The sequence below is a fragment of the Pavona decussata genome, unplaced genomic scaffold, assembly GCF_977016875.1.
Source record: "Pavona decussata unplaced genomic scaffold, jaPavDecu1.1 SCAFFOLD_42, whole genome shotgun sequence".
In the NCBI taxonomy this organism is placed as follows: domain Eukaryota; kingdom Metazoa; phylum Cnidaria; class Anthozoa; order Scleractinia; family Agariciidae; genus Pavona; species Pavona decussata.
In genome coordinates, this window is record NW_028145464.1 from 1,017,501 (window position 1) to 1,045,000 (window position 27,500).

General features: G+C 39.1%; 1 protein-coding gene across 3 annotated transcripts in view; it reads left to right on the plus strand.

Annotated features, from left to right (window-relative positions):
- Nucleotides 1–27,500, plus strand: part of LOC146482870 (receptor-type tyrosine-protein phosphatase delta-like) — a 74,130-nt gene that overhangs the window by 8,596 nt on the left and 38,034 nt on the right. For 2 of the 3 annotated variants that reach the window (XM_085106682.1, XM_085106684.1), the window contains exons 3-11: nucleotides 1–120; nucleotides 239–496; nucleotides 5,573–5,746; nucleotides 7,391–7,636; nucleotides 10,853–11,041; nucleotides 13,307–13,617; nucleotides 20,570–20,717; nucleotides 21,702–22,004; nucleotides 22,706–23,008. The exon at nucleotides 1–120 is cut by the window's left edge and continues 28 nt beyond it. In XM_085106682.1, the coding sequence (XP_084962808.1) occupies nucleotides 1–120; nucleotides 239–496; nucleotides 5,573–5,746; nucleotides 7,391–7,636; nucleotides 10,853–11,041; nucleotides 13,307–13,617; nucleotides 20,570–20,717; nucleotides 21,702–22,004; nucleotides 22,706–23,008 (2,052 nt within the window). The remainder of the gene's footprint in view (nucleotides 121–238; nucleotides 497–5,572; nucleotides 5,747–7,390; nucleotides 7,637–10,852; nucleotides 11,042–13,306; nucleotides 13,618–20,569; nucleotides 20,718–21,701; nucleotides 22,005–22,705; nucleotides 23,009–27,500) is intronic. The other variant, XM_085106683.1, reaches the window with a different exon arrangement.

Below are 27,500 nucleotides of genomic sequence, written 5' to 3' on the forward strand. Positions count from 1 at the left end.
CAGAGCAAAAGAACATTCTCAATGAGGGAATCTTAACCAGGTGGCTGCGATTAGTAGGGAAAACTATGCGCAGCAAGTTTTGCATTAGAACAGAAGTGTTTGGAGTAAAGAAATATCCAGGTTAATGTATCTTTTTTTATTCTGAAATGTAACTTAGTGCTTTCTTTATTAATCCGTCAGTTTTATTCTGACTTTGGTGCGTATAAAGCTCATACGTTTTGTTTTTGTTCACAAACAGCGAACCTTGCCCTTAAAAAGCCCACGGCACAGTCTTCTACCTATAATAATGACGGAAAATCAGAAAACGCAGTGGACGGGGTTCGTAACATCGACTGGAATGTTCCTATAGGCTTGCGGTGTACCCATACCAACTGGAACAATCCTGCCTGGTGGCAAGTGGACCTGGGTCCAGATCACGTGCAAATATCTGACGTTTTCATAATAACCTTGCTTACCGGGCACCATCCTAGGAGTGAATACCTCAAAATAACGCTAGGTAAATACGGTAAATATAGCAGTTTAAAACTTAAGCACTGGTCAATCAAGAGTTTTTCACGTGGGAATCCAATCATGTATCGACAAGCCTGTCAGGCTTGTAGCTCTTGATTTTTACGTCGAAAGTTGGGTTTTTGAGGAGGGTAGAAAGTCAAAGGACCTTAGACCTCTCACAATAATAAGAACTAATTAAGAATTTCCGGCCGTCATATAATGCTAAGCCTGGGATACGACTCGGTCCACATTGTCCCTGCTCTCCAATGAAGCTTTCCAGGCGGCCTTTCACAGAGAAACTACTTAGTATAATTGATAATAATAATAATAATAATAATAATAATAATAATAATAATAATAATAATAATAATAATAATAATAATAATAATTTTTTTAATAAAAATGATTAAACTTTAATTTATTGAAATATTCCGAGCAAAATCGATATTTACAAGTTAAAATTACAAAAAAGAACTATTGAAAACCTATTTACAATTCATGCATCATCACTAAAAATATATTTGGAAAGTTCAAATACGGTCCAGCTAATAATAATAATAATAATAATAATAATAATAATAACAATAATAATAATAATAATAATATTCCGAGCAAAATCGATATTTACAAGTTAAAAGTACAAAAAAGAACTATTAAAAACGTATTTACAATTCATGCATCATCACTAAAAATATATTTGGAAGTTAAAATATGGTCCAGCTAAAATTGCGAAAATTAAGAAAAGAAAAGATAAAAAACCCCTGGGGAATTCGTTCTCATCCTAAAATCTAAAATCCAGCCAGGTTTTTATCGATTTCAAAGTCGGTATCTGCAATCTTTAGCGGTGCTCTTCGCGTACAACGTGAGCCTCTCAAGCATAGCAGCGCAGATCTCAGGAGGGCAAATGAGACTTTGGCGCGAATCCATGACTTTGTAATACCGTAATTCTCTCCCTTCTTGGTCGATAAAAGTTCGGCCAGTCTACTATCATATCACATGCATTCACCTGCCATTCCGCCTGTGGTAGTAAATACCAGTGGAGTAAAGGAGCCTTGTTCCACTTCTAGCACCCTCCTGGCGTACATTCTCTTCTTCTTACTCTCATGCTGGCGGTTCGACGGGATTCTTTACGAACAGACAGATGGCGTTGCTATGGGGTCCCCTCTCGGGCCCCTATTAGCTAACGTCTTCATGTCATCCATCGAAGATACCCTTGAGCGGCAAGGAAAACTTCCATCCTTTTATCGTCGATATGTCGATGATACGCTCACTGTAATGCCTGATTTAGCAACAGCAACTACTTTCCTGCATACCCTCAACAGTGCCCACACTTCGGTCAAATTCACCATGGAGGTGGAAAAGAATGGCAAGCTACCTTTCCTTGGCACTGAGCTACTCAACCATGCACCGCGGATTGAAACCAAGGTTTATGTGAAACCAACAAACACAGGTCTATTATTACACTATCACAGCTATGTAGACAATCGCTACAAACGGAGCTTTCTGACAACAATGCTTGATCGCGCACACCGATTATCTTCCTCTTGGGCCTATTTCTCTGAAGACTGTGATCGCCTAAAGAACGTTTTCGCACACCTTAAATACCCTGAACGCTTGATAAATTCGACCATTAACACCTTCCTTCACTCAAGAATAGTTGACCAGCAGCCCCCACAGACGCCGAAAGAACCAAGAGCCGGTCGTCGGGTTTTATCGTTAATTTTTGCATGTCTCTGAATAATAATAATAATAATAATAATAATAATAATAATAATAATAATAATAATAATAATAATAATAATCTTATCAATAAAGATTTGGTAATGCAGAGACCTGCAAAAATTAACAATAAAAACCGACGCTTCGGTGTCTTCATGACGCTACTGTCAAGGAGAAATAAAAAATTACAGAGTCTGCGGCAAGGTGTAACAATAAATAAGCATATAGTGTTTAAGGCTAATTAAATAAATACTTTTGCGCGAATAGAGTCGTTTTGCACGTTCAGAGTGGGTTTTGGGTCTCTGATGAAAAGCATTTCGTTAACCAAACAATCAAACTTATTTCTACACTTTTTCAGAATGCTAAAACGCCTCAGTAGGTCTTTCGGGACTTCGCCATGCTGTTCATGGTCGTGTTTATACACTGAAGATTCTTTTTGTTTATGTCCATCCACACGTGTGTGTAAGTGTTTGCGCGTATGGCCTACATAATCTGCATCACACAGCTCACATTGAAAATGATAAACGGCGCGTTGTTGGTTGACGATCTGTGGCTTGGTTTCGCGTACTTTTAGATCTTGCTCAATTTTGCGGCTAACAGTTGTCTGCACCTTTATGCTGAGATCCTTAAGTTCTTTTTTAACATAATTTGCCGATTCCTGGTCTTTAAACGGTATGACTACGCGAACAATGGCTCTTGGTTCTTTCGGCGTCTGTGGGGGCTGCTGAAATTATAACAGTAGAATCTGAAAAAAAAAAAAAATCCTACACTCGGGGTCGAGTATTAGGCCCGGTTCATACGTCGAACTTTACATGAGCCGAACCTAATACCAATTAAGGTCGACCCAAATAATTAAGTTCGGCAGTTGATTCAGACGTCGAACCTAATTGGAGTCGAACTTAATTAAAGCTAAGGTGAGAAAGTAGATTTTCGCGGTCAGCGGCTGTTGTTTTTACTCAACAAGATTTAAAACGGCGGGAAAGATGAATTCTGGCACGGAAGAGCTTGTTTGGTAAAATAATAAAGATAGGCCAAACATGGCTCCTACTGGTCGAGATAGGAAGAATATGAACTTCAAAGCTTACGAGTATGTCTTGTTAAGATCTCTCTTTTCTGTACGAAAGTAAGGAAGGGTCTTTGTAGATCTCCCTTAGCAGAGGCTGATTTTCTATCACGTGTCATTTATCAGGAGCCATAATCAGGGATGGAGACCGTAACGAGATGCCATTTTGACTTGTGGGCTTGTCCCCATGTGTTGTACCAAAAAATCTATTTTTAGAAAAAGAATTGCGCCGCGTGCGTGCACGCGTCTAAACGGCCAAGATCGCGCGTGGAGAAATTGAAATTTTTTTCTACCCGTTCAAACTGGCGTCCAAATTTTAAAATTCTGCCAGGGAATATCTACTCAGTGCCCACATTTAAGGAATTAGACTCTCACAAAGGAAAAGGTAACAATTGAAAGAAGACGGGAAAAGTTGGAATAAGCGGCCTATTGATCACATGACTCTCACAGTAAAGTCAAAAAGGCGCCAAAACGGTGGCGCTGCGTGCGTTGCTACTGTTAAATAAATGAAAAAAGCTTACACTCTACGGACATGTACTCAGACAGGTAAGGATTTTTTTATCTTTAGTGAATTTTTTCTCAGCTGCTTTCCGTGTCACATATAAGGTAGTAGCCCCACGCAAATTTGCGTGTATTCACGCGGGTTTATGACGTTAGGGGGGGGGGGGGGGTGCTAAAAATAGAATTTTTTTTGGCACAACTCATGGGGACGCCTGGACCCCACGCTTACGGTCTCCATCCCTGATTATGGCTCCTGTGTTTACTCATCTGAATTGTTTTAGGCTAGGCACGGAAGGACGACATTCCATAACAAAACTCAAAATGTTTTTGCAGGTTTTTTGGTTTTGTGGTGCCGACATTCTTTCGCGGAGGTTGACTTCTGAAAGAGTTTTATTTATAAGGTTATCGAGGTAACCTCTGTTGCGTAATCTCTGTTTGAATAGAGTAATGTTTTCTTCAAATGTTGTTTTTGAAGATTTTGTTCTGAGAAGTCTTGACGCTTCGCCTTTGATAGAGCCTGTATTGGAAAGTTTCTGTCGGTTTGAAGTGCGTGTGCACTTCAAGAATACATTCTTTTTTTTTTTTTTAATCTTTCGCATCTCAGACGAGTATATTCAGTTGTTTCGAAACAAGAAGAACAAGCACATTCCTCTTTTCCCACCATCTTGTTCAAAATGAAGTTCTTTGCTCACATGCCAAGTCGATGGAATGCACAGACCTCTGGGATAGATATAATTTATATGATTTATATAATTTATACGTAACGTATGCATTTGGTTCGGCACATGAAAAGTTCGACGTCTGAATCGAAGTCGAACTTTTGCCGTTCTATTCGACTGGCGCAGTCGAATAGAACGGCGGGTCGACCCAAATACAAATCTGTCGATCCTAACTGATTCGTACGTCGATCTTTACATGCGCCGAACCAAATGATTAGGTTCGGCTCATGTAAAGTTCGACGTATGAACCGGGCCTAAAAGAATGAACGTACACTTCGACCTTTGCGTTGCCTTCCATATCGAAAGGAACAGTGCGAGTGAAGTTTATTTTCTTTTTTGCGTGTTTAATAAACAAATAACTGTAGACATAATTTGAAATACTTCATTCACTGGTCACTCACAGAGCGTTTTGATTTTGTCATTAAAGTTCTGCCCCATTCCAGTGATGATGAAATAGGTTCGTTGAGTTAACTTTCTGTAAATCGGATGTTCTGTGAGGTTTGTCTTATCACACGCATCGCACGCATGTCTTTTCGCACGCGTGTCATATAACACGTTAAGCTTGACATTTTGCGATTGTGCGCCCAGATCGTGTTACCAGTGAAAAAGCTGGAACATCTGTCACAGAAAGCCCAGAAAATAAGGGTATCAGGGTGAAAAGGTATTCTTACCCCTTTGTCGCCAAAATTCATTATTACCACTGGAACCACAAATACTCCTTTTGTCGCCAAAATCCATCATTATCTTAGATGCACCTCATGGTTACAAAATCCAACATGTTTAGTAAGAGAGTAATGTTTTATTTTGTTTGCGTGGCATTTTCGGTTGAACTACATCACATTTATCGCAAATACAAAGTGATGCCTTAGACTCTCAGCGAGTCTTTTATTGTTCACCTGTCATCAAAGAGTGAACTAACGTGCATGCCCAGATACTCCTAATAAAACCACGCCCAAGTATACGCTCCCACAGCGTCTTGTTGTTTCAGAGACTCTATGTTGCCATAATTTTCCAATTAACGAAAAATATTGCAAATTAAATTGTATAGGAAAAGACCCACGGTTCTGCTTTCTAATTGTAGGTGACAGCAGCGATGTGCTAAGTAATCCTGAGTGCGAGGGAACGTACAGTTTTCGTGGTTTCGCAGCATCAGTTGTGTGTTACAACAATCCACTGAGGACTGGCAGATATGTTGGTATCAGGACTACAAGGGACCAGATTCTTGTCTTGTGTGAAGTGGAAGTCTACTCACGAGGTAAAATTGAGCATTTTGCATTGTAAGACGATAGAGGCACTTATTGTTTATTAGTAACTCAGTAAAGCGCACTTAAATCCCCCCCCCCCCCCCCCCTTCCAGATAATAGGTATAAACACGCGAGCTTATTTGCATTTTTCAGCAATTTTTAAGAGAAAACAAGGGAAATTTCGCTTGCTAATTCGATTAATTTAGGGGCAAGGAAAAACGTTTCTTTGATCGAGTCTGTGTATCAATGAATAAGCGTTGTGAAGTCGAAATAACCTCAGAAAAAATTTCTGGGTCCTCCCAACTGCAGTCGAATGCAAGACCTTCCAGGTGTGAGGACTCTCAGAAATGCGAGGTTCAAATATGTCAACAGTGGAATAAGAAATGAATATGCCGTGTCTCTCACAACGAGTCCCACATAGCTTAGCCTGCGAACGCAGACGTATTTCCGGCTGTCGAGATTCTCTCCGCCGAAAAATAACGTCTGCGTACCCGAGTCGCAAAACAATTTCCGTGACGTAGAAGCTTTTGCTTTCTCGTTGGCCAATAAGATTACATGAAAGAATGACACTCGAGTGGTCCAAGCGACGAGCAAACGCCACAGAGCTAGCATACACAATAGCTGGAATGGCATTTCGAAAACTAATCCCAAAGGCTAAGAATTGTCAGTGAGAAAACCTCCATTCGGTTTATTTGAACATTTCCCTTCTTGATCAAGATAAACATCATTAAGCAGAGCTAAGCTATGAATGCTTTATTATCAATTTATTTGCGAATTGTAGGATTCATACGTGGAGCCGGGCAGAGCTAAGCTATGAATGCTTTACTATCAATTGAACCGAAGGAGTCGTACGTGGCCGGAGCCGGGCCGGCCTGTCAACATATTTGTTAAAGCCGGATGTGCGCTAAGCCACAAAACAATGGAGATACAAGCATGAACTCACGAGTAACGAAATCACGTGTCCTATTTATGATAACATTTATTAAACGCTGCCTGAAATCTTGCAGTTAATCCGAGCCGATAAACCTAAACAAATGCCACAGAACTAGCATACAAAATTGCACACCGACCACGATATATATGATTTCTCACAAGTGACTGCACAGACGAAAACACTATGGACAACGCTTGATAAATCAACAACTTGCTAAACCCCGTCGGCAAATTGACAAAAAAAATATCCTTTTCATTTTCTACAACATACTTGATTTAATCCTTCTGGCGCTTATTTAACATTTCAATGCCAAAAACCTCGTAAACTTTGCTAAACGCGTCTCCCATACTGCCCGCCGTTGTTTTTCCACGAGTTAACGTGTAAACCGCGCACGAATCTCGTGTAGTGGTTCTGCGATTTTATGAGCTAAACGGTGATTGGCTTAGCTTTTCTACGTCATGGAAATTGTTTTGCGGCTCGGGTACGCAGACGTTATTTGTCGGCGAAGAGAATCTCGACAGCCGGAAATACGTCTGCGTTCGCAGGCTACACATAGCTCTGTGGTAGAGTATCCAGCCGACACCTGGTAGGTCACGTTTCTAACTTCCATTGGGAGGGCTCAGAATGTTTGTCTGAAGTTATTTCGACTTCAGAATGCTTATCCACTGATGTAAACTGATTTTAGTTTTATTTTTTCATCATTTTTCTTATTTCTCTCAAGAAAATCTGGCATATAACAAGTCGACGTCGCAAATCAGCGACGCCAATTCTGGGGTGAGTAGTAGAGCAGTGGATGGAAAAAGCGACACAACCTTCAGCAGTGGATCATGTTCACAGACTGGTCTGGCTACTAACCCTTGGTGGAGAGTGGACCTGGGACGAGCGGAGCCTGTGAATCAAGTGTACATAGTCAACAGAGGAGACAGCTGCTGTGGAGATTGGTTAGATTCATTTGAGATAAGAGTGGGTAAGTCACGATTTAGGTTGATCTTGTTCAATCAATTCTTTTTTACAAATCTGCTTACGTTCTATCTCATTTGCCAAGCTACTCAAAAATTGATATTAAGGCAAATAGAGAAAGGTGCTTATCACGGGCAGATCAAATTGCATCATAAATCATCATAAATGTGTGCCTCGGATTTCTGTATTTGCACGAAAACATGATATGATGGTACTTTACTTAACCCTGTTTATCTTTATTGGCTGAGGTCACACTAGAGGCTTTACCAAGGTAAATTGTGCAACCATCCAGTTACCGTAGTAAAGCTGTCAAAGTCATAAAAAATAGATTTGACGCTTACCATGTGCACTTTTTTTGCATGATCAGTAAACTTATACGTGACGAGTACACTAAATGTTGACAGGTCGCGTGAGTTCATATCGGCAGTAAGTTACTGAACTGTGACTTAGCGCGTAATAAAATTATGGATCAACCAGAGAGTTGCATTTTCAATTGTTACCATTTTGCTTTTAATTCTGCTGCTTAGACGAGCACGTAGAATTCACTTCCTTCTTACATACAACTATTTAGATCTTGGGACCAAAGAAAAGGCAGCGGTTTTGTTAATTAACCGTAGACGGCAAAGACACAGACAAAGAAGAGCGCGCAGGCAAGCCTGGGTCTACCCTCGACCACAGGGATGGTTTGAGGAAATGTATAATAACCGGCTCCTTCGAGCCCTTTGGAAAGACGATTTCAGGGTAACACGGGAAACATTCGACTTCATTTGCCAGCTCGTTGAAAGGGATTCAAACACACGCGCGAATGAGCCGGAAAATAAATTTCATGTTTATAAAATATGAATCCACAAATGTATTGTAATTACGGGGTTTGTCCAAAAAGATGACAAACTGTCAACAAAATAAGCATGGCTTAGATAGACAAGAGATCTACCCAGCCATTTTTTTTAGTAACTAGATTCTTATCTGGGGTCAAGTCAACTTTGTTCTTGCCGCTGTTGTCAGGGCAACTTACCAGAGTTAGGTTTACCATGGTAAACTGAAAATTGGGGGTCACACTTGCGGTGCCATTAACCATGGTAAACTTGAGTTTACCATGGTTAACTTTCCCCAGTGTGACCTCAACCATTTTTGTGTGTATCTATGTGTGTTTGTTCTTGTGTCTCTGACCTTAACATTTAAATATCTTTTCTTACAGCTGGCTGCCTGGCATTTTTAACTTTTAGGTTATTTCGGGCAGCCAGCACCCCTATCATCTGTTGTATGTCAAAGAAACAAATAAACAAGCACAAGTGAAAACCCTAAAAATTATCCCGAACGGGATTTGAACCCCCGTCCTCGACTTTCTAGCGCTGATGTGTTAACCACTACACCATCAGGACGACCATGTAACAACGCAGCCGAACTTAAGGCTTTATGGCTCACGGGCCTTCCGAACAAATTTTAGTGTTTACGCAGGAGATGACTGGAAGGCTTGTAGGCCTTTTTGGCGAATATTGATAACACGAATGAACTAAAACCAGTGAAAGAAATAAATAAAGAAGCAACTATCAAGCACTTTAAGCTGATGAAGATTTCAACCTATCACACCTAAGGACGGTGCCTAATAATAGAGAAGTATTTTTGCGCAGTTTATGACTATGAGGGAAAAGCAGACCTTAGCAAGGTCCATTGGAATCCAAAAAGAAAATTGGGGGTAGCCACTCATTTCTCAGAGATAATTAAGCAACAATGTTTCTAAAAAGTGCCAAAATATAAAGCAATGTATGGGATTTTTTTCTAAATTGAAGCTTAATTATCTCTGAAAAATGCATGGTTACGTTCTGCTGTCTCCGTATAGTTTTAAAACGCGCAAAAATATTCCTGTATTAGCAGGCATCACCCATAGGAAACCCGAGTATCTCGAGATCCGCAGAACGTATGCGCAGTAACAATAGTAGGCACCGTCCTTGAAGCTACGTATCCAGTAAACGGATACTGCTTTGCTTCCTGTCTGTCATATATTTGGCCACTTTGTGCAAGGCTCTTGAGTCGATCGTTAATTATAAAGGAACAAAAAATTCTCGCTACGCAAACAAATACCTTTCCCAAATTTTCTATAGATAAAACTAAAAATCACAAAATTTTATCTCTGAACACTGGTTTTCAAGTAGTTTAAGGCAAATAAAAATAAATTCTTGTCACAAGGTCTTAGAAATTAGATGAAGTATGCGGAAAGGAAGGCTGACGTCACTGTAGATTCTCAGTTAGTGAAGGAATGCGATTTATATGGAAGTATGTTTAAAGCTTGGGTTTAAAACTTAGTGCTGTCTTAGTTAAACAAGGTGTCTCATCACAAAATTATTAGTGCCGATGAACAACGAGTACTAAAAGTCACCGTTTTAAGGTTACCCGGTACCTTCAGAGGTGTCTCGCGTTTAAGCGATGTAGCGCGTTCAGTTTAAGCTGTAGATACCTAAACCCTATATCAAATTAAAGCTTATAGAGCTGACTATCAAACTATACCAAGAATTTTGAAATAAAATGAATTGTCGAATTTTTCACGACCTCTAATTGCGAGCGTCCGAATCACCTTTTTAAAGCTACAAGTCAAGTGAATTTTGTTTTTTGCTAATTTAATTTGCTCCTCAGTTTCCGGACCCAAAGCGCTAAAAAAAACGTGTCTGCGTTTTGCCATATTCAATCGCAGTGAAAAGTTATAGAGCATTTTCGAAATAGGATGAAAAAAATGTGAAGTAATCGTACAAAAATCGCTCTTGGAGAAAAAATATTTCGAAGGAAAAAATTCGCAGACACGTTTTTGTTGTTTATATGTTAAACTAGCAACTGTCCAAATTTGAAGGCAAACGAACAAATTCCTTTTGAGTTTTAGCTCTTTGAAGTGGTCCTCCAAGTGAAAAATGTTAATTCGAGAAAACAGCGCTACATATATTTCAAAATTCTTGGTTTAGTTGAATAGCCAGTTCTATAAGCTTTAAGGGTTTGGGTATCTACAGTTTAAACCGGACGCGCTACATCGCTTGGACGCGAGACACCTCTGAAGGTACAGGGTAACCTTAATTCAATAGGAGCCACATACTCAAAACAGTACGAGGAATTTCTTATATCTCCTTCAAAACTGAATTTTCAACCCAAATCACGCCACCTTTTTACGGCCCAGCTAATAGTTCTCAACAAATCTCTTTCTCCAGCAGAGTATATACTTGTCTATTTTCTCCCTCAGGCCCAGCAGCCAGTGACGGGGGCGTAACTAATCCTATCTGTGGTGCTGGCTTCAGTGTTTCTCAAAGAGAAGGAGCTTCCTTCTTCTGTCGCCCCAGTTTGTTTGGACAATTCGTGACGATTAGAAGCACTAGAAGCGGCAGTGTTGCACTCTCGTTGTGTGAAGTTGAAGTCTATTCTGCACGAAGAGGTATGTATAATATCTCCCGCCGTGAGTGTATCTTTTCGGAAGAAAATCTGCTCACTAAGAATAGTCGTTTTAAAAACAATTTCCAACATGAAAAACACTTCGAATAATCCTTTAAAACACTCTCGGGAGATTTTTAAATGGCATTAAAATATGAAGAAGTTAAAAAAGACAGGCAATTAAGCAAAATTCATTTTTTTTTCACTCACTTCGCCCTGATAATACTTAAAAAAAGACAACTTACGATCTGAACATTTGGCGAAGATACTGTTCCTCAGTTGGAGAGACAAGAACCTTGGAAAACATTCCTCCTAACGAGCTCAACATTCTGCTGTGCAGATTTTTCATGGACGTCCGTAAAAAAGATGGCGGAGTATACGAGCCAGGTACACTTGCATCGCTCCAGAGAAGTATTCAGCGCTGCTTGAAAGATAACAACTCTAACACAAATATTCTTAAAGAACAAGAGTTTGAAAAGTCAAGGGAGGTCCTAACGGCTCGCAAGCGAGACAATGCGAAGGGAAATTGTCAACAGGCTGCCCGGAGCTAACAAAAGGTGAAGAAGACCTCTTTTTTCAAACAGCACAGTTTGGTGGGTACTGTCTTTACATTTCGGATTTAGAGACGAGATGAGAGCAGGAGACTTCAGTGGGGAGATATTTCAATAGAAAATGATCCTGCCACTGGAAAGCAGGTCGTGGTGTGGAAAGCAGAACGAGGATCGAAAACAAGGCATGGAGACGGCCATTACAGAGCTTTTAATCCAAAAGCCTACGCCACCGAAAACGAGCACTGTCCAGTTCGTTTGTATCTAAAGTTCGCCAGCCATCGTCCTGAAGAAATGAAGAGACCCGAGGCGCCTTTATTCCTGGCAATAAACCGCAAAAGAAAGCCTGCAGATCCGGTGTGGTACAGTCGAGCTCCTCTTGGAAAAAAGAAAAAAAGAAACAAGATCGGAGAAGTTTTGACGAAGGCTGCGAAGAATGCAGGACTGTCTGGAAATGTAACCAACCATTCTGTGCGAAAAACCTGCATTTCAAGGCTGATGGATGCAGAAGTTCCCATTAATTATGTAGCTCAGCTGAGTGGACATAAGAATTTAAAAAGCTTAGATTCCTACAAAACTACTTCCGACGACCACCAGCGCAAGATGTCTTTGCTACTGAGCAGCGGAAAGAAATCTACCATGTCTTCAAACGATGCACCGCTTAATCAAGCAGTCAAAGCCTCGCAGCACCCATTCAAGCCGAGAGAAGACAAGCAAGCTTCTTCAGGCGAGGATCCCTTCACTGGTTTTTTTGCTGGTTTGAACATCAGTAAAATTGAAGGCTGCACGTTCAATTTCTCTTTCAATACAGCGCCTTGCAGCAGTGGTGAAAGCTCGGCTCGGTCAAAGCCGCGAGAACGCCACATTATCATCTCAGATGACTTAGATTAACTTGAGCTTCCTTTTGGAAAGTTAGTTTTCACAAATCTAGGGACGTTTTAAACATGTATTGAGCCGTTAAGAAAAGCAAACTTCGCCGTGTTTGAGTCTTCATTCACAATTTTTATTGTTCGATCGATATTTTTAGACCATTAATTTTGGACATGCGTGTCATCATTTGCAGCGTGTCAACATTCATCCACTTTTGACGTTTAACAGATGATTGTCATTTCAATGACTCTTAAATGTTTTTTTCTTTTTTTACATGCTGACTTGCGAGTGAAAATAAAATTAAACTTCCTATAAGCATGCCACTTAAATTGATGCCCTAATTACATTTGTTTCATAGGATTTTGTTGCCACTTTCCTCCTCCAGCCTTAAACTTACACTCTTACACACGTCCCAGCGAAAAACAACAACAACAACAACAAACAAACAAACAAACAGAAAGAAAAATAAATAAGTTATATACCGGGCTAGGTCGGTCCGTATGGGAAGAAAACTGTGCCCTTGGTCTAGAGTACGGCCCTTGGCCTTCGTTAAAATTTAATCTTATCACTGTCCTTGAATGAGAGATGTTATGGGGTGCCTTGGCATGTTTCTAAGTTTTGAAAATATGTAAATACAACTCAATACATCCATTGTTAAAATTTGTTTCGCCACCTTTACTCTTCCTTGATATATTTGTTGGAAGAAATAAATACCTGAAAATAATCGAAGGCTACCGCATCTCGTCTACAGAGATATTCCTATCTGGGGGCAGGTGCACGGCCCAAACAAACCAGGTACACACAATCAATTGCTTTTATCTAACTATGAACGTACATGATTTTGTTATCAGCGTGTGAAATGCAGGCACTTGGTCTGGCCAGTAGACGCCTCTTTCCAGACAGCAGTTTCTCAGCTTCGTCATTAATAAATGGAAATGAAGCTTTTAAAGGTCGACTGAATGGGATCGGCGCGTGGTCACCCAGCCGTGATAACAATACCGATGACTACCTACAAATTAATCTACAGTACGAGTTCTTTATCTGTGCTGTAGCTACTCAAGGAAAATCGGACGAGAATCATTGGACAACGAAATACAAGTTGCGATTATCACTAAATGACAAGGATTGGAGTACTTACCCGCAAGAAAGCGGTGGAGACAAGGTTGGTAGTTCCTTAAAATCTAAACTCTCTTTATCTCTTTAGATTATTGTATCACACAACAAAGGGCGACATAAAATTGTCTTTGAGGCAAGTTTCATAAAGCAGTGACCGTTAAAAGTGGAAAGTATTATGAAGTCTATGAAATAAATGTGATGATATGTTTCCAGCCTGGTGAATAAATGAGAACAGATGTATTATTCCAGAAAGAGACACAGGCATACTCGGAAAAAAGAAATCCGAGTGCTCCTATCAGGAGTCGAACCTAAGACCTTCCGATTACTAGTTCGGATGCTCTACCACTGAGCTACAGGAGACTCGGGGGAGCTAAGCTAGGCCATTAAGCTAGGTTCGTGGGACAAATATCCTGCACACTGCTAGGATTTGAAGGTCAAACGTGTGTTATATGAAATGAAGTCACTTCTTAATTTTACCCACATATTATTTGAGAGATTTGCAAGATTATTTGAGACGTAGGCCACATGCCTCAAGAAAAAAAAAAAAGAGAGTCAAGCAAAAGAGACGTGAGAAGCGTGACAAAGAAACCAAGGCAACTGAACTTCTTTCGTCTCTTGGCAAATCTGTTGAACAATTACAGTCGAGCCTGTATTAAATGGTCACCCGCAGGAATGGCCAAGTGACCGTTTAAGAGGCAGTCTCCTTTAGAACGTTCAGGTCGTTCGGCCTTGAAAAATAGATTTCGCTCGTTTACTTATCCCAAAACTTCAATCAACTTGATCGGATCCTTTAATTAAGTAGGTAGGTAGACAGGTATGTAGAATTTATTTACACAGGGTATCAATTCATATTTACATGCTCTTCCATCGAGCCGTGCTTTCAAACAACAATAGATTAATTTCTTAACTAATTAAATTATCTAACTAATGTCATTATCTGTAATAATAATCAATAATTTACATTTTGTATAGCGCAAACCTCTATACGAATATATTCGGTTGCGCTTCACAATATTGTTAAGTTAAGAGCAACTAAGAACACAAGAAACTATTGAAAACTACAAGCCCATACAATCAAAGGCAGCGATTACCTAGTCAATAAACTAGTTAAAAGACAAGACTGTACAAGATTATACTAAAAGCTATAGAAACTATCCTTTATTAAATGCTAAGAGCGGGCTGTGTCTTAGCGGGCTGTCTCAAAGGTAAGCTGTTGCAGACAACAGAAACGCGATGCTGAAAACTTCGTTTGCCTGCTTGAGTACTCGATCGGTCTAGGAACGAAAAGGTTGTGTTACATGATTGGACACTAGACGAAGTTTCAAAAACACTATTTAAACGGGTTGAAGAAAGATTATGGACAGCCTTAAACGTAATAATTGCTAGTTGCTTTGAACGCCTAGACTCCGGAGAATTCCAACCGATCGAGGTCACCGGGTAAAGTGGAAGATCTAACATTTAAGTCAGAAAGTGATTAAGCGTGCAGCCCTATTTTGTGAGTTAAGTTAAGTTAAGTTAAGTACTGTGAGTTTCATAGGATTTTTGCTTCACCCCTGAGAATCACCGTGAGGGCTTATGTCGAGGCTTCAATTGAGCACAAACTGACAAGCTCTATAACAAACAAACACCACAGTCAGTTATATTACACCTTTTTAACTCGTGAATGCGCGCACGCGCAATGAATGAGTTACCGTAATGTGGAGGAATGTCACTCGCTCGATGTGTCGTAAACTTTATATAAAACAAGTAAGTAAAATCAACGCAACTAATTCTTAAAAGAAAACATCTAGTAGGTGTGTTGTCTGCTAAATCCTTCCCTTTACGGAAACTGAGGGGCAACTTTCCTTTCAGGAAAGGCGCTATTTTGGCTCGTCTCGTCGGAGAGGAAATATTGCGTTACGGGCCAAACGATCGTCTGCGAAAGAGGCCAGACTTCGATAGGCGAAACTGCTCGTTTCAGCGAACATTAAACGCAAACATGAAAACTTTTAAAGGAGCTTACCGTAAAAATCCGAGGAAAGGACGTGACTGAAAGAATAGGAAATTCCACAGCGCGATAGATCTCCCTTCGGTGCCAAACATAATAGATAAGATCAGCACGTAAACACTGAATTCACACCGAACACAACACTGCACGCTTTTGTGTCTCCGGTCGCAAAATGTAATCGTTCAATTAACTTTAAAGATTCAAGACAATTCCGTGGGTGAAAGGTTAAGGGTAAAATGGGACACTAAAACTTTAACTTCGCAGTAAATTTCATTCGGGGTCCAGTGTGAGCAATACGATCGATTCACCAGAACAAATGTAAACACTGAAAATTTTCTAATACATGGCGATAATCATCGCAACGCTTGACGTTTTTCTATATTTACGTTCGCTTGGATAAACCCAAAATAGCAACTTTAGCAAGATTGGAAGCTTCTTCCGATGTTATAAACGCTGACAGAAGCGTTCGTTTGAACGTAGAAAGGAAGATTACCATGCTGAAAACAGCAAGATTTAGGTCACGTGCTAGGCAACCAAAATCGTTCACGTGTATCAGGTTTAATTCGACAAGAACATGACTCGAGGAAAAAAATACGGAGGTTCTTCGAATAAAAACGGGACGCTGTTTTGGTCGATTGGCAGCCACGTAAAACCACCAAAAGAACGTACACGTCCACGTGAGTAATTAAATTGTAAATAACTTTATACATAATGCATTTTTGCAATGCGGCATGGCATCCACGAATCCTTGTAGCGTAATTTGATGGGAGTACCGCTTTACGGTTACCACTATTCACTTCTGTATTCACGATTGCCTTTGATTTATCAAAGCGATTTTTATTAATCTGAGTTTGCATCAAGCCAACAGGAAGACTTAAATGACACCACTGTCGAACCAAATGATCAAACAATCGAAAATAGCTCAACTTGAAATTATTATGTGATTTTCTACCAAACCAAGGCAGCTGTAACGTAGGACCATAGAAATTGTCACTAAAGACAGAAACCTTACGGCTCGTTCTTCATGAAATTTTTATAGCTACGTGAATTTGTCTAATTTCGACGATTCTCAAGTTTCGCCTCCATTTTGAGAGACTCGTCAACATGAAGGGTAGCCACAACCTATTTCACAGGAAGATCTAAAACAATCATAAATAAAGGAACTATTTAAATGCATCACAGTCTTGTGAAAAGCAAATAAATGGTAAGAAAATAATTTACCTTGTATCCATTTCTAACGGGCACATGCCTATTTGGTGATTGAATTTCGATCGATGCTTGCTTGCCGCCAAATCTTTCACTCGAGGAAGCGTCAGGTACTAATCAGGTTAAGATATTTCTGTAATGGTTTCCTATCCAAATTAGTCCGGCGGGGATGTTTTCCCAGGATGAAGTAATATATCAAACACGAGACACAGTGTTTCATCACATATCAAACACCGAGAAGAGAGTTGAAAATACGACGCGTAGCGGAGTATTTTTGACGAACTTCGAGGTTTTTGATATTGTGATGAAACACTGTGACGAGTGGTTGATATAACTTCTCAAACAAACTGATTTTGAAGGAGAAATTAAGGATGCTAAAACGAGGAGTTTTTCATCAGATATCCGAACACATCACGGTGCATGATTTCCGTTGTCTTTGGCTTTTGAATTATTAATGAGTTTGAGAAAGGATGGTCAACAACTGGTAAAGAATCAACGGCCGTGTTTACCTCAAGAAGACAATCGCTGACGGAGTACAGCTGGGTCGCTTTCAATTGCAGCAGTGCAATCAGTCTTCAAGGTATGACACATGCCTATTTGGTGTATAATTTCCGAAGAGTTTGTATGCAAATGTAGGGTTTGCATTCGGGTCAGTGTATGCCTACATGATTAGTGCTAATGGCCCATAGGAAAAGAGAGGTTATCCAAGAGTTTTAGTCTCCGATCTCATAGCCAAAAGCGCGTTGACCCGTGAAAAAAAAACCTGTCAAACCAGTTATACCCTAGACATTCTATCCTCTTTTATAATGACAAAATCACATGACCTGCTTCCACCCCCGATTAAGTCACTATTCTATTTTTTTAGATTGTGACGCCATCTTTTTTTATTGCGTTACTTCCACCCCCTTCCACCCTGATTATGTCACTATGCTATTTTTTGATTATCATGTCACTGTTTCCGTTGACAGCCCACAACCTCCTCCACCCCGTTACTGAACTCTCTGCTTCTTACCACTGTTGAGAGTGAAAGAGATATTGGTTTAACAGAGTAATTATCTATACGTAACAAAAAAATGTGTGGCAATTTTTGGCGGAGAAGTGAACCGAGAATTAATCCTTAATAATTATATCGTAGAGGATGCGCAATGTGCAACATGGTTCCAGCCCTGAACACACCCAATCCACAAAAAAGCAACAACAACAACAACGATAAAAAAATGAGCAAAGAAACAAACAAACACAGAAAAAAAATACAGAAATAAAATAAGAAAACACCCTTTTTCACTAATGGCAAAAATTAAATAATTCACACTTATTATTACGCGGGACGCCTTTGGCAGACCGCGTCAAGGTTTCGGTCAGTGTCTTTTTTTTTTCTTCGTCCTAGTCTTTTTATTAATTTATTTATAAGACCTACATTAAAACCCTCATCTCCCCTAGAGGGGATATTTTTGTCCTCTATTGTTCTTATAGGTACTCTAATAAGATTGGTCAGTAAAAACTGACCTATCAGAATCCATTGTCTGCTCGTATATTTATTGGTCTTAGCTAGGGTTAAAAATGAAGGCTTTTGTTCTACAATCCAATTGAGATCCAATTTTAGGAAAAGTGACGGTCGTGTTTTTCACTCGTAAATTTTCAAGACTCCAATATGCCGTTTTCAGAAAGAAAACAAACTTTTTTGAAATATTAAATCAAAAGAATAACTTTAAGGAGCATTTGACAATTTGAACAGTGGACATTTGAGAGTTCACGGTGGAGAAAGTACGCTTCGACAACTGAAGCGAAGAGTATCTACCATCGCAAATCGATCTCAAATGATCACTATCGCAACGGACTGTCGAAAATCCTTGAACGCTTGTGGGTATCCGCCTCACAAAAAGAATTACAGGTTTCATTCTCAAGTTTTACTGAAATACTATTTTGATTGAACGAATCTTCGTACTATCGCGATTTTTTTTGTGTGAAAAGCGGTAACTATTGTAAAGCAATATTAAGGTTACTGGTAGGTTTCACAAGTGTCTTCAGAAAATCTTGCGTACGCGCACTGCTTTGAATTCCTCAGCCGCCGAGGCAGTTGTTTTCATCCTTTGAAGTCGCCTAGATATCTTTCGACCAGGATGGTTTTGAAAAAACATCGGGCAAGATATACCACGGACCTTTACAGTTCGCTACAGCTATAGTTTTATTGTTGTTGTTTTGTTTTCGTTAAACGATTAGACTTTGAACTTGTTCGTCTTCTTTAGCCCCGGTTTTTTCTTAATTTTAACAAAAAGGCGACGTTCCTTGCTTCACTCTCTTCAAATCCAAAATGGAACGCTGTCTCACTGTAAAATTCAGTATAAAACGTCGTCGCATGCGATGAACACGATGTAAACAAAATATGCAAATTTACCGGTAATTCGAGATCGCGGGTAGACTTTGCCGCGTAAAACGTCAACACAGCGCCGTATAAAATGGATTATGACACCCCGACTCGTTCACCGCTATTCCTACAAAAGGTTTCTTTCCAGATAGCTCGCGTTCTTTTCAAGATTTCGAACAACCGTTTTAACCTTTCTTGTTTCAGTAATTACCTAAAAAAGTCTTTTTGAGAAAAATTTTGACCTTTCTTCCCTATCAGTAACCTTAAGTAAACAAACACATGTCCTCGCAAGCGGATCAAATCTCCTTCAACTTTGGACGAAAGGATACGTCTGCACGCGGGCTAAGAAAACCTGGATATAAAACAAGGTGTGACTGTTTCGCATCTCTGCTTTAAAAGAACACCGAAAGTCACTTTAAAATATCAGGATCAAGTAAAATGTTCAAACAAAGAATATACATGTAACAAAAAGTATTTCGTTCAAACTGAAACGTCTTTGTTTTCTGTCGTTACTTGTTACATTTAGTTTGGATGGTTTTCTCCTCTTTATATATTAACATGTTGGTTCTTAGCCATAGCAATAGCTAGTTTAATTTCCAGGCGTCTTGTTAAAGTTATATAGAGGAAAAGTGAAAAAAAAAAAGGACTAAAAGGCAGAACGATAGTTTAAATACAATGTTAATTGGGTGGAGTTTAAACACCCAAACAGTTTGTGGAACTAATCGACTACGTGACCCAAAGAAAATTAAGTTCACTAAAAGAAATACAATAGCGAATAACAATTTAGATAAAAAAGTATTACTTCGTGAACAAAAGACTAAAGGATGAATCATATCATATTACCGTACAACTTAAGAATAAACGATATTATTATAACCGTCAAATATAGAATTCTTCATAGTTTGACAAAATATAAAAAGGGAGTAATTAGCGTGATATTCATTTATAGGAAAGGACTTCAAAGTTAATTAGATCACAGAATTTTAACAGGTTTGTTTTTGAATGTGATGCAGGTTCTGATTTTTTGTAAAGTGGTGACTGGCCTTAAATGGGTTGACTCAAATAGGGGGCTCTTAAAAAATATAACCTTTTAGGAAGTTTCCGAATTTCTCAGTCAGTCTCAACGACCCCCCCCCCCCCCCCCCTGCCCCCACCTCACACACAAACACACACACACACACACACACACACACACACACACTTCTCTAAACTTGAAAAATTCAAGATAAATAAAAAAAAAAGAGAGACAAATTAAAGTTAGGACATTGGTAGGAAAATAATAGAGATTACATTCCAAAACATTCCATTATAGGCATAAACAATTATTTATTCGTTTGTCGGTAGGTATCTGATAAGATGTCCGTTAATCTAGCTATATGGAATGGTGAAATGCAGTTTAAATTACTTTTCTTAGCAAGAATGTTTATTGTTGTATTACAGATCTTCCTTGGAAATGACGGGAGCAACGACACAGTAAAACACAATCTTACGAAGAGTGTGAGGGCGAGATTCATTCGGTTTGTGCCGACTAACCATCATTCTAGAAAGGCTCTGAGAGTAGAAATATACGGAGTACTTAAACCTACAGGTGACTTCATTACTCTATTGATCAAGATCTAAATAGTTTTTCTTAAGACCTTTTTTCTAGTTTCATTTGATAAGAATATCGTGTCCGCGAAAATCGTAAGATATTAAAAGGCACCAATGCTGGAAATTGACGTTAATGGTTGATTTGCTTTGTTTTGTTTAATATCTTTATATCATCATCATCATCATCATCGCCGCATTAAGAAACAAACTTGATATTTCAAATATCCTCAAGAATGTCTTCTTCTATTAACCGTTTCCATATCGTATTATGATTGAGTTCTGACTGACAAAATGTTAACGTCAAGCTGGCGTTTCCATTTCCTTAAACTTGTAGCATAGTCTCTCTAAAACGCAAATTTGAAGAACATCATCAACAACAACAACAACAACAATTTATTCGTACCAAAAACGAAAGAAATTACAATTAATTTTGGTTTGAACGAAATAGTTGGTAGCAGGGCACCTGAAATAACTATGACGAGCTAAACTAGTCGGGTGCCCCTTACAGGTCTACATTTTAAAATTTGTTTGGTCAGATTCAAATGATAATAAATAATTAAATGAAGAAGTGGTCATTGAATTCAAACTAATATATAATATTGTTGGTAAAGGCTAATGAATTATTGTTTTAATTTTACTTAGAGACTTAATTTAAGTCGTCGATTTTATTCCAGATTTTATTGCCTCGGAATCTTATATTATATTCACCATAATTTGTGCGAACTTTAGGGTGATAAAAAAGTATATCGAGTGGCAAAACGAGTTCTGTAGCTATACTTATTACGAGTTTGAAGGAAAAACAAGTTTAAAAATTTGGGCAACTTACCCTTAGAAAACTGAAACATGGAATACAACGCATAGAATCTGATTATTCTCTATCTTTAAGTTTCTTTCGACGACTAGTACTGCAACAACTGAGGCCGCAGATATTAAAATAAACAGTTTTGCATTTATTCTAATCTTCCACTTTTTTTTATTTCAGTTCCTTTTCAACCTCCTGACAACTTTTCTGTGACTGCAGTCTCTTCCACCAGTATCACGGCCAGCTGGCAGCTTCCACCAGCGGACTCCAACAATGGAATCATCAGAGGATTTAAACTGTTCTACAAAAAGAAAGGCTCTGCTGGATCAGAAAACACTGAACTTATTAACAGTGGAAACACCTTTACTAAAACTGTCACTGGGCTTCTTAAATACACGGAATATGAATTGCAAGTGTTGGCCTTCACTTCTGTCGGCAATGGACCAAAGAGTTCTAAATTAACCGAGAGAACAAACGAAGATGGTAAGGTCAAAACTAGTGCTTCATTATCCTTTTTATGGCAGTTCGGTTTATCGTTTGACGACAAAAAGCCTTCCTACTGAAACTCGCTAAAAGTGAGAAAAATGACAAACGTATAGCCTAAACTACTGCAAGCTTGTAATTGTGGACAAATCTATGGGAGCCAACCGGTTTTGTTTTGTTGGGTGCATTCGTCCGCTGTTTATTTGTGTGTTTTTGTGTTTGGTTGACAAAACTTTTCTAACTCAAACTATCCCCACACTTTACGTTAACTGTACTTGTAATCGTAATGCACGTTAACGCAAACCCATTATACTTAAAGTTGAAGAAACCAAAGTTAAATAAATCAAACCTGATCTAGTTTGAAATGGTTGGTGCCAATAGAAAGCCGGTCTTAATCTTCATTCAGCCTACCGATTTACAAATGGAACAAACGTGATGGTTTATTATAAGCCTGGCTAATACACAAGAATCATGTGTTATTCAGGCAGTGGCACAGACATGCTTGAAAAAAAAAATCCGATTCTTCTGTTGGGAGAGCAACACTATCACTAACTGAGTAGCATTTCCAATTGTAACTGGCCTCCGGCTGGCTTTGAAAGTTTGCAAATGTTTTGAACGTATGAGTAAACAATCAGCATTATTGTATCTCTATTATTGGCAAACACATTTCACTAATTAATGAACTTACTGATCAATTCCAGTTCCTTCACAAGCTCCAACCAGTTTTGCTGTGGCTGCTCAAACTTCTTTTAGCATCCGCGCAACTTGGGCGCCACCACCAGTAGACTCCACAAATGGAATCATCAAAGGATTTAAGCTGTTCTACAAAAGGAAAGGCTCCTCTGGATCAGCAAAATATGAAACTGTTAACGATGGAAACACCTTTACTAAAACTGTCACTGGACTTCTTAAATATACGGAATATGAATTCCAAGTGTTGGCCTTCACTTCTGCCGGCGATGGACCGAAGAGTTCAAAATTAACCGAGAGAACAAACGAAGATGGTAAGTTAAAGTGGTTTTCAATAGTCATCATTTTGGGTTTTTTTTTTTTCATTCATTCGTTCATTCATTCATTCATTCACTCACTCACTCACTCACTCACTCACTCACTCACTCACTCACTCACTCACTCACTCACTCACTCACTCACTCACTCACTCACTCACTCACTCACTCACTCACTCACTCACTCATTCATTCATTCATTCATTTCTTCGTTCGTTCGTTCGTTCGTTCGTTTATTTATTTATTTATTTATTTATTTATTGTAGTTCGTTTTATGATTTGAAGCCTCCCTACTTAAGCTCGTTTGGTTGGGTGCATTTGTCAGAAAACCGTTTTTGGTGTGTTTGGTTGATCAATGTTCTTAGACTGTGATTATCCCCAGGCTTTACTGTGTTATTCAGTTAGTGGCACAGGCATAATCGTGACTTAAGAAATCCGATTCTCCTGTTGCGAGAACTATCAAAATCGATAACTTAAATTTCTTTGTGAAAATTAACAAGATGGATGCTGAACTAAATATGTGGCAGACGCAAGATTTAACTTCATTTGGATGAACAATGTTAGTTAAGGCCTTGGGCATATCGAAGCTAATGTATGCGGCCTCTATGCTACGCGTCCCAGAAGTAGTTATTAAAACGGTCCAAGAAAGATTATTTAAGTTCCTGTGGAAAAACTAAGGGTGACAAAGTAAAACGATAAGTTGTCATAGAATCCCTCTATTACGGTGGATTAAATTTTCCAAACTTTCGCACAGTGGTAAAATCGCTACGTTTAAGTGGGCAGATTTTTAAATAGTTCGAACGAAACCTGGCAGGCAATTCCAAGTGCATACTTAAATAAATATGGGGGACTACCCTTCTTATTTAAATGCAATTATGACTTGAAACACTTAGATAAAAATCTTCCAGTTTTTACCGTGATATGCTAGATAATTTTTATGATCTACGTAGTAGTTACACAGATATGTATAAAAGTGAATTTATTCTTTGGAATAATAAACATATAACAGCAGAGAACACGTCTACTTTTTGGCGAAAGCTTTTTGAACGGTGCTGTAATTTTATTGACATGGGACCCCACGGGATTCTGAGTCCCTGACTGTTTTCTCGGGCCACCTCGCAGACTGTTTTGGTGGCCATGTTTGAGTTTAGTGCGAGAGCACGTGTTGGACAGTTTTCATTCCGTTTCTTTTTGAAAATATTTAAAGTTAGGGTGTAGAACTGTGTTAGAGACAGATTTACAACATGGTGTCAGACGTAGGCGATTTTTGACAAGTGAACGAATTGCAAGAAGGTACAGAAAATGTGACAAGTCGTGTACTAATGACCGGATGGATGGATGCACACGCATCGGAAAACTGGAGAAAGTTTTTAATGCAGTTGAAATTTACCTTGTGGCGAAAGCGAAAGATGAGAAACCTACCCTGTTAACTTCATTCACAGTGGCTCCCAACTGAATAGACAACAACAGATGAATGATACCGACCAGCGTGGATTTGTTATCCTGCCCTACGCCAAAGGTTTTTCCGAGAGACTCGCAAAAGTTCTTAGAGATTTCAACATCAAGGTTGTCCATAGGCCTATTCGCACCATCTTCAACTTACTCAAAAAGCCAAAAGACAAGATCGAGAAAGAGGCTTCCAGAGGAGTCGTATACAAGATCAAATGTAAAAACTGTGATTCCGTTTACGTTGGTCAGACATTACGCGCGCTGAAAACACGCATGAAAGAACACACAAAGGCCATAAAAACATTGGATAAAAACTCTTTGTTAACCAAACACCATGTGTTTCACGGTCACCAAAGAGATTTGGAGGATGTTGAAATCATTGACAAATCATCGACGTGAAGACAAAGACTAATTCTTGAAGCTTGGCATTCCGTGCGCGATAGAAACTCTATAAATGAACATATAGCGCTACCAAACGTATACAATAACATTAAGAGTTTTTAGTCTTTACGATACTCCAGAGACCACTGTTACACTTTGAAATTCTGTCGAGGTCTGATTTATTTATTTATCACACATCGTGTACATATTCCAAGCAGGACGCCGTAAGATATTTGCATTTTTATCTTTGCTGAAGAAGGCAACAGTAGTGGCCGAAACGTCCAGTATTTTTTTTTAGCCAGTGTCAACTTTTTAATTCTTCTTTTTTAACATGCCTGGCTACACACCCAACATTTTTAAAGGTAAACATGTTACTTCATTGTACTGGGCCAGACGCTATCAAGGAGTATAGTCATTTTGTTTTCAACGCGAGAGCAATGAGTGTTATGACAATGTCTGTAAGAAGTTTAAGAAACTATGTGAAGAAGCTAGGAATGTTATCTATGAGTGACTAGTGTTTAATCAGCGAAACCAGAAAGCAAGGAAACAGTGCTAAATGTGGATGCAAGTAGTACTGGACTTAGAGCAGTGATCAAGCAAGATGGTAAACCAGTTGCATTCAGCTCCAAGACACTAACTACAAGTGAGAGAAGATATGCCAACATTGAGAGAGAGCTGTTAGCTATTGTTTGGGGAGCAGAGAAATTTCACACATAGGTGTATGGGGGCAGAATTATTGTTGAGACAGATCACAAACCATTAGAGGCCATATTCAAGAAACCGTTGAATGCTGCTCCTCCCAGGCTACAAAGGATGCTGCTAAAACTTACCAAGTAAGACCTGGATGTTCTTTATGTTCCTGGGAAGAAACAAGCCATCTCAGACTGCCTTAGCAGAGCACCTCTTACTGAAACCGAACCAGTTAGTGAACCTGAAGATGTCATTGGAGTAAATCTTACTGAAAGACATGGATTTGAAAGAAGCTTTTGGCCCTGACAAAGTTGTTAAAGCAGTCAAACTTCACCTGAACATTTCCAAGAGAATCTATGATAAACAAAGTAAAGATATTCCTCCACTTGAGGTGGGAGACAAGGTACGAATTCGTCCAAACAGAGAGCGAGAATGGCGCAAAGCAGAAGTGTTGCCAAGGCCTTACCTCTTGGAAGATGACCAAAGGCGTAAGAAGAAAGAAATAGGCCGGAGACGGATCATCTCAGTTCCAAAAGATCATCCCATGCACCCACCGCTGCGTGATCCTGTAATTCCAACATGACATGACTCACCCAGGAGTCTACTTTTGCCTGAAACTGACCGACCGGCATCCACAGAAGCAGAAGTACCAACCAAATTCACAGCAGATGCACACAGGTCACCCATTACTACAAGATCTGAAACGCAAGTTAAAAAGCCAGAAAGACTCATAGAATCCTGTTAGAAGGGAGATGTTGTAATGTTATTGACTGGAGACCCCACGGGATTCTGAGTCCTTGACTGTTTTCTTGGGCCACCCCGCAGACTGTTTTGGTGGACATGTTTGAGTTTAGTGCGAGAGCACGTGTTGAACAGTTTTCACTCCGTTTCTTTCTTGAGAATATTTAAAGTTAAGGATTAGAACTGTGTAAGACACGATTTACAACAAACGGGGAATATGCTTTGTATGTGACTGTGGCGGATTACTTTTTTCGTTGTGTGACATTTAGCTTAGCGTTACATATTTTGAACATTTTCTTATAGCACGTAGACAGATCACGCAGTTGACACACGTGATCGCGTGAACATTAAACATGTGGTATTTTTGTTGAAGGAGAATTTTCTTTTATTGAGCGAAGTGTGGTTGTAGAGTTCGGTTTTGAAACCCGTTCGCTTTCTGGAAATCTGTATTTTTTATGGAACATTTAAAGGAGATCGATAAATTGACGACAGTGAACTGCTCGATGAAAATGGAAAATTTTATCTCTAGAAAAGTACCAACTTAAATACAACGTGCACTTAAATAACTTTCAATATTTTCAACTCATCCAGCCATCCCCAATCACTAAAAGAAAAATGCAATGGATAATGTTTCATCTGACAGAAGTATTCTTGAGGAATGCGATGTATTTCATCTCTCTGATAACAAAACAATCCTACTGACTAAAATGCGTAGCAAGGAGTACCACAAGTTTTTTCAGGAAAAGGTTACAACAGAATCTACAGCTGTGAAGTCTTGGTCTAAGTGGGGTCCTGATCTAACCCACTACTAAAGAACTTAAGAGATTTAAAATTAGAAATGACGATGCCAGCTTTCAGTGTCAAAGCGCTGATTTATTGGAACACACTTTTTGTTAATGCCTCGTAAGTGCTATCAAGAAGTATTATCCTGCTTCAATGTATCAGAAAATACACAAATAAATTTGTCGAACGAACGATTCCTATTTCAAAATTATACACTCTCTCCCGCTGTGCACCGAAGCCTACGCCGCCAACTAGGTTTGTATACACTACAAAGACTTCCTCTTCAGCTGTGTAACTTCCTCTCTTTCATTTCGTATATTCATTCATTCATTCATTCATTCATTCATTCATTCATTCATTCATTCATTCATTCATTCATTCATTCATTCATTCATTCATTCATTCATTCATTCATTCATCCATCCATCCATCCATTCATTCATTC